Source organism: Coenobita brevimanus, chromosome 28 (assembly GCF_032717465.1).
Source record: "Coenobita brevimanus isolate Jiangsu-jjx chromosome 28, ASM3271746v2, whole genome shotgun sequence".
NCBI lineage: Eukaryota > Metazoa > Arthropoda > Malacostraca > Decapoda > Coenobitidae > Coenobita > Coenobita brevimanus.
The window spans coordinates 1,649,593-1,662,809 of NC_136981.1; the positions used below are offsets into that span (position 1 = coordinate 1,649,593).

General features: G+C 39.7%; 1 protein-coding gene across 2 annotated transcripts in view; it reads right to left on the reverse strand.

Moving 5' to 3' along the window:
- Positions 1–2,016: 2,016 nt before the first annotated feature.
- LOC145394785 (uncharacterized) overlaps positions 2,017–13,217 on the reverse strand; it is a 259,600-nt gene continuing 248,399 nt past the window's right edge. For both annotated transcript variants that reach the window (XM_080268565.1, XM_080268566.1), the window contains 8 exons: positions 12,209–12,424; positions 11,164–11,299; positions 8,204–8,301; positions 7,221–7,313; positions 6,626–6,745; positions 5,841–6,035; positions 4,431–4,546; positions 2,017–3,526 (listed from right to left, as the gene is read on the reverse strand). In XM_080268565.1, the coding sequence (XP_080124691.1) occupies positions 3,226–3,526; positions 4,431–4,546; positions 5,841–6,035; positions 6,626–6,745; positions 7,221–7,313; positions 8,204–8,301; positions 11,164–11,299; positions 12,209–12,424 (1,275 nt within the window). In that variant the 3' untranslated portion in view covers positions 2,017–3,225. The remainder of the gene's footprint in view (positions 3,527–4,430; positions 4,547–5,840; positions 6,036–6,625; positions 6,746–7,220; positions 7,314–8,203; positions 8,302–11,163; positions 11,300–12,208; positions 12,425–13,217) is intronic.

Here is a 13,217-nt window from a genome sequence, read left to right on the forward strand (position 1 = left end):
CCATGAGAAGGGAAATGCCTGTATACATGTTGTGAAAAAAATATCTATGCTCTGCAGTCTGTTTCAAAATTAACCAATCTGAACCCATTTAAGTAATACTGGAGCCTTTTAAGCACGATTCATACCGTAACATATCACATAAATGATAATAATAATAATATTTTTGAGAATCATGTCCTGAAGGCAAAAAATGAAAAAAAAAAAAAAAATCACTTCACATAAACGTTAAGAAAAATTTGCCAGATACACTGTGAAAAAAAGGACTAATTCATATACTAATTCATATAACTGATAACTCCCCAAAAGGACAGAAAATAGCCATAAATCCTACACTGTAAAAGAGACCATTGGACTCCGACCCAATTAGGAACAAGATCAGTGCGTCGTCCGGACATTCTCATTCTGTGGTCATAAGTCACTCATTCATTACAGCACATTCTCCTAACATTTATGACTAAGAATTATGGCGAGTGGCTTACAGAAATTAAAAAAAAAAAGTATTAACCCCCGATCTCAAGCAGTTCAGAGAATCAGTCTTAAAACTATCGTAAATTAAAACTACAAATATCGTCTCGGTCAAGAGGACAACTACCAAGAAGCAGAGTCGTGTATATAAATTAGGCTGTACAGCTCAATACATAATCACTATGTAGGAACACTTCGACCCACCAGCAGTGTCGTTAGTCATACCTTGAAGTTTAGGAAATGTAACACTGAAACGTGGTGCAACTCCCCCCAGCCTTTCTACCTTAATCTAGCCAGGAGCAAACACTTTCTTTTTTCTGAAATCCTTTACACTGATAATTCCATCAGTTACAAAGTTTGACTGTAAGATGCCAAATCTTGGATTATATTCTGAAGAATATGACACTACATATTTGTAAGTGGTTTAATCCAAGGTAGTCTCCCACTGGTGATACGTAAGTGTTTTGACATTTCTGGAAGTGTTCATCTGCGAGCTAGTTCATACGTGGTTTAACACGTTGATGGATGGTTGAAGTATTACCATGCCGTTGCCTTTTCAAAATCACTCTTACTTTTGAAAATAAAGTTACATGGAGGGAGCCCAGACGAATATGGATTGCGAGTTACCACAAGAACTTTTACGAACTAAAATTTTTTGAACGGAGACAGTGTGTTATAGATGCATTATCACTGGTGAAACCATCCACTATTTAAACACATAAGAGGACATTTCAAACTTTTGTCCCATTATCAAATCTGAACCAGATACGCTTGGTTTACCGTTTAATCATTATGAGCAAATTCAATGTAAATAACCTCTAAAACAGACTTGGACTTCTCCGAGCAACCATCGTACCTTCCAGACTTGCAGATTCTTTCGTCTGGTTTATGTTGATATGGTAGATGTGTAATCAGTATCATATACTGTTTGTAATCGTTAACTTTCGTTTCTAAATTGGTGATGGGCCAAACTTATGAAAATGATAATATATAATGGAAAAGCAATACTTTAATATTACAGCGCATTCACTGTTCTTCCACCTTTCCAACCTCATAATCATTATACTCTAGACTGGCAAAACTGCACGTACTTTGTTCCACAGTTATGTGTTACAAAACTGAATAAAATCGATTTCAGAGATAACATTTAACGATAACCATATTCAGGGCACACTGAAGGTCGATTTGTGTTCATACAATACAGAACTCTGCTGAGAGAGAGAGAGAGAGAGAGAGAGAGAGAGAGTAGCCACATGGGCACCACTCGACATGACTAGTTGCTTCCACATAGTTACACGCGCCCCACACCAACGCTCACAGTACCAAAGGGTGAGAGGAAGGAAGCCAACCCATGTGTGGGATGCTGGCCGAACATCTGAGTATTGGCTCTTTGGAACGGTAACTCACATTTACAGACGACAGAATATTCATCGCCATTCCACACAAATAAGGCAATACCAAATTGGTGGAATAGCTGAAAAATGGCAGTAACAATTGAACATTATTAAATATCATATAATAATTAGAATATTAGCCTACAAATTCATTAACTTATACTACTACTACTACCATTATTACAAGCATGTAATAACTTGCTGTCATAAATACAAAACTTTTATGATATATGTTACCTCATACAAAGTATAAAATAATAGCAACTACTCTCTCAATAAATAATATATGACATCGGTGTTTTTCCCTGCATACTGATTAATTTATGTACGGTAATATTTTAAAGCAAAGGAGTCGTATTAATAGTGTATATTTACATATCGTGAACACCAGTACAGTAAAATTATGTTCAGGGTTATTTCATAATTTTCAATCCATACTGTTAGGGAAATACATCTGGTTTTGAATGCTCTTTGCTGGGACATGATGCTCAACACCACTGGATAAGCTCCTGTCTGAGGTGAAAATACTGTATACAAGAATGTTACTGACTCTGGCAGAAAAAAATCTAATGTTACTTAGAGCAGGAAGTGAAGTTTACCAGCCTCTATCAGTTAAACACATCTGACTACTGTTTACATACGGAGGACACATGAGCACAATGGGTCATTATGAAGGTTTACAGAGACACATCACCATGATATGTTATATGTATATAAATGCACATCTGAGGTAAGTTATATGGAGATTAATGCAAGCCATACCATACTATACAATCTGTGGAAATGCGCTGTCACTAGCTTGTCATGATCTGTTCCACAGAAAGCAAAGCACCATGACAGAATGTCTAACAAGGAATGGGTATTATTGCGGTGATAGTGTAGCTGATAAACGGGTATGATTCACATTAAACTGTTATGATCATCTCTTAATAATTGTACCATCTCTTTGCTCTGCTAAGCTGATTGTGGTAATGAATATGCATGCATGATATGTAAGTCATTCAGGTGAGGGAACTTAGTTTGTTATTAGCAATGAAAATAATGTTTTAGTATTGTATTTTACCTTTTCCAATGCTCCTTTTGCTAAGAAAAATATGTGATTATGTGAAGATTCCTTAAAAAATGTAGTCCGCCATGAATTAACGTGTTAATGGAAGATATGATTAAGACAGTGCCTGTGTTTCCATACCATTACGAATTTATATAATACTTTAAATATAGTAATCATTTTCTTGTAGAAACGTCCGTCGGGGGAGAGTGAGCAATCCTCACAAGCAACAGTACACGTATTTCCATGACTATGTAATGTGTGGGGTATGTGGTTATTGTGTAAATTATCAAAATGCTATATTTTATTTGTGAATTTTTAATTCTGCAGTGGAGTATATATGGTCTGGAGGAGATGCTGGTACTGCTGGCTGGTCAGCTCTTGGTCCTTGGGTCCGGCGTGACGCCGTCTGCGAGAGCGGGACTGGCTGGTGGCCTCGATACACAGCACAGCGAAGGAGTTGCCACAGCTCATTAGCTCCTGCCCCAGCATGTGCTTCTTCAGGAGAGATGAGGCCAGGCCCACTGCTTCTCTTGCGTTACTGTGCCAAGCGTCACAATACGCAGACAAGCTTCTCTCACCAGTCATGTCCGACCCATGCCACACGTATTTCTGGGGCCTGAAATGTGGACACTACTATAGCATGATTTTTACAATATGACGAAGATCCCTAACCGCTTTCAGCTTAGCTGATAGTCAACTGTAAGTCAGACTGTACGGTTGATTTGACTAGTAACCAAGGAGACTCATCCCTACCCATAGCTAAGGCACATCAAATTTCAAGCAGCTGTAGTCCAGTATTTAAGTTCTGGAAGTGGCTTAGTCTCATCACGGAAACATAAATAATAGTGTATATTAAATTTAAGTTAATGTATGACGAATATCTGTTATGTATTTCATAAAAGTTAATGCACTCTTTTCCCTCAGGGACATAATGTAAGGAGTTGCAAGTTATCAGCTACGAGGTATGTTTCATCCAATCCTTTATTTCCCCATGAGGATTGCAGAGGCCCAGGCTTGCCTACTTAGTCCAGGCACTTAAAGTGAGAATTAAATCACATCTGGCTAGAGTGATTTAACCCAATAGACCATCATGCATCCACTTCATTATATGGTTATCAATCAGAGTAGTGGTGCTGGAGACGTGGTATTAGAGAGGGACACTTTCACGTGGTGGCAAAAATATAACTGAGGGGCTTCAATGCCCAGTGATACAATCTTTCCACAACTTCCTCCCTGAACCCACACAAAAGGTTGGTGCACTGCAGAAAGAAGACAACTTCAGCCCGCAGTTCGTTGGGTTTACGTTCATATGAGCTTTGAGTTGCAACAACTGCTATTGCTAATCACACTAGTATAGTGATAGTCGTAAATGGTTTCCTGAGCTACAAGAATCCCTTTGACATTTTACTCAAGAACAGTAATCTGAAGGCAGAACTATATTCACTGAGTGCATGATGGGCACTTTTACTTACCATATAATTATCGATTAAAAGAATTATAAAAAAAAAAAAAAAACTCACCATGTCTGATCACTCAACACTTCCTTTCCGTCAAAGCTGAATATCCTTGGCTTCTGCGCAAAAGATGCCCCTGAGCCTGAGAAGACTTCAGCCCAAGAATTGAAGAGCACCTCGCCCTGCCGAAACAAGTACGCATTAGTGAACAGTAAATCGACATTCCCGTATCTAACGTCCAAGAAATGATTTGACTCTCTTGATTAGCAAAACGTGTCGCATGCTGGGAAAACCCCTACGACACGGAAGAAAAAAAATAGGAATTTATTTAACATAACAAGAATTGTTGACTTATTATTTTTTTTCATTCAGAAATATTTAATCGTGCATTGGGTGTTTCTTAGGGAGAGGTTGAAAACAAATTCAGCTACCATTTAAACGGTACCAATAAGGATCCAATTATTAAAACATAAGAGCTGGAATATGTGGTAAAATCCACACTATTTAGTGATCTCTGAGATTACCGTCTGAGGATAACTGCATGTGTATGACCTTTCTGAAGCGTTGTTGACGACAGTTTTAACGTAGTAAGCAGGCTGATCACATCTAATAATTACAGGAGTCTCATTAACGGCCGTCAGATATTAATGGCTTACTGATACCTTTACACACTCAGTTGTAATTGAACGTCCCTAAGCACGCGTACATGCCTCATCTTTCTCCAGATTAGATGAGGGTATGTGCATCTTGTTGCAAGTTGTTACTGATGTCGGTGTGTAACAGTTATCAACAATCGCTTGCTTCTGCTGCCTTCTGAATAAGTAAAATTTGAGTGTTTATAATTTGCTCCAGTTTCCCAGACGTCATATTTATAATCTTCTCCATATTGGGAACTATTGCATATACAGCAAATAACTTGTTAAGCGCAAGCCCTTTCGACGACATAGGACTACAGTAGGTTCAAGTTTTCTCATCATTTGATGCATCCCACTTAAAACGGCTTCACTTTATTTTGTTACTGCTGAATGGAAGAGTAGACGAGGCGCCTACATGTGGTGGTGGTGTGCACTGTAGGTGGAGCAACTGCGGTTTCAAACCGGGAGCCAAACCTCCTCATATTTTCCTGCGCCTCATTGTGGAAAGAACCTGGTTTAATCCTGATGAGGTGTTGTCAACCACAAGTTGCCCGATTCCTACCTATATGGTGTACAATATATACTATACTGGACCTGTCGGAGGCCCCACAGAAGTATTTACTTACCTGTTTCCGACGGGTCTGCTCGGCCAGGCAGACCGGACAACAACAACGAAAGCCGATATTACAGATAGTTAATATCGCCTGTGTTGCTATGCACAGGCATTTGTTCCGAAGCAGGGGGATATCATGCTTTTCTGATAAAATGTAATTATATAAAACACAAATGAAAGTGGATAATTTACGTAGTCATGACAGCAGTCTCAAATGCAAAAGCTCACCTTGAGATTGACTACTGGTAATTCTCGGTCAGAGAACCTCACGATAGAATCCAAGTTTTGGACTCTGGATGTTAGGAGTGCTCTGAAGGTTCCTTTCAGTCCCGCCTTCCTGGCCTGTCTATAGCAGCCGTAGTCTGCTCCGCGGACCCCGTGCATGTCTCCAGTATATGGCTCGTTCAAGGCGGCAAGCCTCAGCTGCAACCACATAATCCTTATGGTCATTATCCCTAAAGGTTATATTAGTGCAATGTTTCTGTTGTCACATGAATTCATGAAACCACAGCATGTGCAACAATGCTAAGGTGTTACTCATGCATGAAATTATCTTACTCAGAATTTTAGCATCAACCTACCATGTGATGAAATCCTCGCTGTGTTAATTAAAGAATAAACATATTAATAACAGACATAAAGGTTATAGAACATATGTATACAGTAACAGCTGGGTGTGTTTGGTAATTTATAAGCATGGTATAAACTAGTTAATCCTAATAATGCTTTCTAAATTCACATTGTGAAAATATTTGTCCTGTAAACAGATTCGAATATGATGCGTATTGCTATTAATATTAAAACGTAAATGAGGAACAGATGCACAATATTATCTGAAATGTAAGTGAATGAGAAATTGTGACACGGATCCCCAATATTCAAATGTATGTTTTGAAAAAACAAAAAACAAAAAAACAAAAGTAGGACTTTTGTTATATGGATTGCCTATCTCTAACATTATGAAGTCAGTGTCTTGGGTTTATAGGCTGACGATAAGCTAAACCAGAACTGACCGTGGGACTGTCAATGGAGGTGCTAACGAGGGAATCCACCTCCAGTGAGGGTGGCGCCGGACTGGGAGGTGCAGTTGAGGGTTGCGGGGATGGTGCCGGAAGCGGCACCAGTGACCCCAGCTGAAAAAAGGTACCAACACAACACAGTATTAGAACATCTCTTCTGTCACTGACTGCCCAAACAAATACTGAAATACAATATGGTGTTAAGAACTATTACCGGACATCAGAGTTGTTTAGGATGAAAAAATGCTAGGGCTGTCCTCGGGATTTGTAATTATATATAATGAAAAACATGCTGTCAGAATGAGTTGGTGCAGGGCATGAAGAGTCCTTGTACCGAAATACTAAAAATAACTGAATATTATATTATGTATATACAGACCCCAAGATATAAGCATACCAATGTACAATTAATTTCACAGTGATAATTACACCACAGAGCACTGAACGTTTTGCCTTGACAAGTGTGTGTGTGTGTGTGTGTGTGTGTGTGTGTGTGTGTGTGTGTGTGTGTGTGTGTGTGTGTGTGTGTGTGTGTGTGTGTGTGTGTGTGTGAACGGGACAGAGCAACAGTAAAAACACCAGGACTGACCGAGACATACTGCCAACCTGCGCCCACCCTGACCAGCAGCGCCTCTTCATCCAGCACGAAGGCCAGGGTGCCGGGGGGAGAGGGGAGACTCATCTGTTGGCGAGGGGGAGATTATGCTGTGATCTTGTTTGTAGACGTATATCACACCAAAAAAAATCTTTTTGTTACAGCATTATGAAGCGTACAGTCAAACACAGTCAACACACAGAGAGAGAGAGAGAGAGAGAGAGAGAGAGAGAGAGAGAGAGAGAGAGAGAAAGAGAGAGAGAGAGAGAACTGCATAAAAGATTAATAATATCAATTACATATATGAAAAATCATGAACAGCATAAGCATTTCAACTCTAAGTCCGTCCTGGAGATGGGGTGAGGTAGGATCTAGAAACAGAGAAAGATGATGTACAATGAAATCGGTCAAATGAACATACCGAAACAAATTTAGCTAAAAATAAATACGGAAAGCGTTTAATTCTTTCACCCCCTCTTGTCTGAGTTTATTCTTGCTAGCTTTCTATAAAGACCTCTCGAAATGAAGGAATTAACGAAGGCTATAACTCCTCTAATCGAAAAGTATATTCTAAGTTGGAAAAAAATAGTATGGAGATAACAAGAATGATATTAAAGGACTTGATCGTAATATAAGGAAGATATGTTATCAGGTCCTGCTAGTCTGCTGAGCTACAACCAGATAATTTTTACTTAAATCATTTTCTGGAGATAAAGAAAAAATAAAACATAATCGTAATGTATGGAGGAAGGCTATGTTAACAGGTCCTGGCAGAATGCTTGACTATAACCAGATAAATCTTACTTTAAACATGGGTTGTCTATCGGGAAATGTGAGCAGCAGTTCTACAATATAACAGGGTGCCATTGTACTGAGGAGGTTATTGGTATCGATATGTTAATATGTAAATAGCCAGAATAGAATAAACAAAGGAGTCATCATTGTGAAAGGGTTAAAGATATGCCAACGCGTCTCACCTTCAACATGGCTTCTCTATCCGGGAATGTGACAGCACCAGGGACGATGGAGTGGGAGGATCCGCCGTCTCCGGGGCTCCCAGGAGGTCCAGGAGGCCCTGAAATTTTTCCAGCTCTGATCACTCTGCCTCTCTCTAAAATACAGTCACATTTCAAGGTCTATTTACGTGAGCTTGGGACGGTTTCTAGCATATCTTCCACATCGCATTATAACTAAATATTCTCTATCACCGTATTCATGTCTCTTCATTATCAACACAGAATGCATACCTAACGCTAAAGTTTATTGGCCTGCTGGATGTGGAAATAAGTTGATATGGAACAGATGCTGGGGAGCGTCCTCAATCGACAGAATATGGCCATAAGTCACTCAGCCATTCAGAGCAAAGTTCGGAAATCAGCGTGACCATTCTAAAATTCATTATCTAGCAATTCGGAATCACGTACTGACAAGGCCATAAAGAGTACTGAGTCATGCAACAATCGTGGGTGATTGAACTGTCTTAACATTTTTTGACACCGGCCCATGCACGGCGAGAATACAATCATTTGGTAACCTGCCTTTCTAAGCTAGATATCTATTCACGGAGAAAAATGCTAAAAAATAATTACAGTATGTCGGTGGCAATACCGTACACTGTCGATATGTAAACAGTCTGGATCCTATAATAACCAACGAAATTGGGCCAAAGTGCAACATGACATGCTTCATTAAAGGCGTACTCAGCTAAATAGTAATAATAATAATAATAATAATAATAATAAGAAGAAGAAGAAGAAGAAGAAGAAAAGAAGAAGAAGAGGATGAAGAAGAAGAATTCCATTTTAAAATTTAAGTTATCTTTTGAAGGATAGCAGAAGGACGAAATTAAGGAAATAACACAAAAAATATTTTATTGAAAAAAAAAAAAAAAAAAGAATGCTCAGAATTAATCTTCGACGTCAACAGTAAGTGACGGTGTGTGCATGAGGCAAATCTGTTCTAAAATTACGTGACTTGTGTGTAGCTACAGTTCATTATGGTATGGCTTACGAAAGTCAATGTCTATGCGAGAGAAATGAAGCAATGACACGTAAAACAATGGGTTGCAGACAAAAATATTTTTTCAGTTGACAAAAAGAAAAAAAATCTTTTATAACTAAAGAAGCGTTGAAGAGAATATTCAGAACGATACTAGTTACACAAGCTTTGTACTAGTCCATCAAGACGCCTTGGAAAAGAGTTGCATTCCAGGGCAGAACAAGACACATGAACACAACAGACCATATAACAATCACTATTAATTAACCTGTGTTCTTGACAGGCACTGAAATGCCATAGTGAGCATCATTCGAGAACCCCACAGAAGTGGCATCACTACACAGGGATGATAACACTGTACAATGATGATTACACAAGGATGGTAACACTACACAGGCATGATAACACTACACAGGGATGGTAACACTACACAGGCATGATAACACTACACAGGGATGGTAACACTACACAGGGATGGTAACACTACACAGGGATGGTAACACTACACAGGGATGGTAACACTACACAGGGATGGTAACACTTCACAGGAATGATAACACTTCACAGGAATGATAACACTACTGTACACTGGGATAACACTACAGACAGATAATAATACTACACTGGGATAACACAACACAGAAATACTACTACACTGGGATAGCAGTGGACTGGGATGATACTACTACACAGGAATGATAACACTGCATTGGAATGATAATACTACACTGCAATGATTAGCACTACACAGAGATGACAAGACTACACAGACTGCATAGGCTTGAGCACCTTTGTTCCAACGCGGGTCTTTGCCTGTGATGCGGCGAAGTTCAGCAATGCCGCCCAGGCTTCCTGAGGGTGCATGCAAGAGGACCCGGCAATGTTAGTGTGTTGGGACGTAGGTAGACAGGTCACTGGTTATAAGCACAGGGAGATGTTAGGGCAAAAAGTGGCCATCTTAAGCACAATGAGGAACAATGGATATAAAGTAGTTTTATTACGTATCGAAGGACAGAAGTGAGTGTACCGGTGTATCTCTATTTTTCTTTCATAAAACACTGTATTTTTTGTGAGTGCATTTCATAGATAAATATTAAAACTTTATTATGAATGTATGTTTAACTAAATACTATTGATCTCTCTCTCTCTCTCTTTCCCCTGGAGGTACGAGGGAACATCACCGGTAATGCTATGGAAAAAAATTAAATGCGATTAATCCTTATACTGCGATATCCATTTTTTTTTTTCTGGCAACACGATGATTATGCCGAGACTTGAGAGAGCCTCATACACTAGGGTATGAGAATAACTTCCTTCAATATATTTTCTCTAAAAGACTTCCCCTTACTTGCAGGAAATTACCTTTAGAACATCAAAACTATTCCGCTGTTACTACCGCCAGACTACCTTATCAAGCTTATGAGAACACCTGGTAGTAAAGGAGTCAATGAAAGCTACCATCTCCAGTTCGAAAAGTCTCTACTTAAGTGGATAATCTACTCTAAAATCGGATAAAATTATAAAACAATGATCACTGTGCACTGTGGGGGTTAGGACAGCATACAGAAAAAGTTGCCTCCTTTCAAAAATTTTAGCTTCGAGTCTAACCCCCACTACCTAGTGCTGCACTACGGTAACGCGTCAGTTTTCATTTTGACAGCCAATATACGTTCTTTAAGTTTTCAGTCTGAGGACTTTTTCTTTCTTGCCCTTGCCAGTCATTTTAATTCAGCTTTTTTGTGATGCCCGTTTCAGTGGAAGGTAGGTGAAGACTATGTCTAAACCCTCTACCAAGAAAAGTCTAAGCTAGAAGAAATCATCAGGACATGGCAAGATTAAGGTAAAGTTGACGTCTATGGGCACCAGAGGATATAACAATTAGGTTTTTCTAAAATACCTAGTTAAAGAAGGTGAAGAGGGAGTTTGCAGGAGAACTCACCACGGGGACCTGGTATAGGTGCAGGGGACAGGCCAGGGGGCCCAGGTTTGCCAGGGTAGCCACGAAGGGACATGCCAGGCTCACCAGGGGGACCTTCAGGGCCCACTATAGACAGACCTGGGGGACCTCGCAGACCCTGGAAATGGGAATTTGTGTTACCTTTGGGATACTCATGCCATCTTTAGAATACACTTCATTTTGACAGTACTAATCTCTCTCTCTCTCTCTCTCTCTCTCTCTCACACACACACACACACACACACACACACACACACACACACACACACACATACACATAAGCTATCCGTGAAACAATAGACAGTTACCAGTATGTCATTTAGCATCTTGCAGTTAGCTTTTGCATTCATACACGGTTTGTCCAACAGACAAAACAGTAATCCCGGACCGAATTTAGTGGTAGCAGATGGCATCGAGCACTTTACCCCATCTTGTGACAATGGAATGTGTTATATGGTCCGTACAAATCACTCTTTGCTGTTTAACCATCCGTCTAGCACTCAAGTGATGCTAGTTACAACATAATGAAAGACGATGAAAATAACACAGTAGGAAAGTTTTGGTGCCATCAGTATTCACGCTAAGATAATCTGTGTTCCAAGCGATATCTACAGAAGCTACTGAGCTGTATTTCCACGTCACACACATATACAGGAACACTGCAGAAATGTAATGTGTGATGGATATAAAACAATAAGTACATAAATTACTCATATAACTACAATTACAACTAGCTAGTAATATCTCATGTTAGAAAGAATATAAACTACAATATCAGAGAACTACTGGACATGTTATTAAATCTCAGACTGCAAAGGGGAAGGCAAACCCCAAACATTCTGACATCATTGCTGAAATAATATGAACAAAATTTAATGTAAATTTATCCTATCTACCTTGCCGTTGCTTGCGTAAAGTGGAATGTAGTTTATCTATCTCAGTTTTTTTTTTTTTTTTTTTTTAATGATCGTCATAAAGACTTTCATACACCACCTCGTACTGTCTTATTATAGTCTTTGTGCTTTACCGGTGCACCAGGGGGACCAGGTGGCCCGGGCACTGGAATGAACATCTGATTCTCTCCGTCGCGGCTGCCAACTGGGAGTCCCGGTTGTCCAGGGACTCCTGGTTGGCCAGGAGGGCCAGGGGGACCAGGAGGTCCGGGAGGACCAGGGGAACCACGGGGACCTGGGGCACCTGCACCACCATCGCTCTCGGCTGTGTCAGAGCTGCCTCCTCCGCCCTGTGGGGAGAAACAAATTAGCTTGTTTGTTCTACCCAGATGAAGATCCCCAATCTTTTTCAGCTCGAATAATGGGTAAATGTAGTCAGACTGGAGAGGATAATTTGACTAGTAACCAAAGAAAATCATTCTTACCTCATAAATTAGGTTCATCGAATATCATGCAATCATGATTTAATATCGAAATCGTGAGAATAGCCTACTTCCGTCAGGCAAAAACAAACCAACTATAACAATAACATCGATGCGGTCAGGGACACTAGTTCGCCTACCATCTCACTGGGCCTGCATCAGATTTAGAGTATTTCCGACACTGTCTTTCTTGACGTAACATATCAGTGGGAAATATAACAAACCTCCCTTGACTTAAGAATATTAGCTAGCAGAGGAAATTAAGAATAAAAGATGAAACGCTATGCGAACTTTTGACCCCAACTTTCAATTGCATAATATTCAGATTCCCATTACGTTGGTCTAGCAGTTAATTTTCCTCATCATATCTTGTTCCTGCAGAAAATAATGATAAACAGTGATACATCCCATCTCAATTTCCTGGAAGGACGACTTTGCATTGTACTTTAGCAACACGAAATGCAACTCTTAGTCAGTCCCTTGCCCTCGGTGTAATGCAGCCACGTTACATCACAAAACCCTTGTTTATCATATGCACCCCACTTTCACAACACAGACCATCCACATAATTTCAACAGATATCTGGAAGCGTCAGTTTGAGGTGGATGAATTCTTAAGTCCATCGGGTTTACACATAGATGAGTTTGTCAGAAAAGAAACA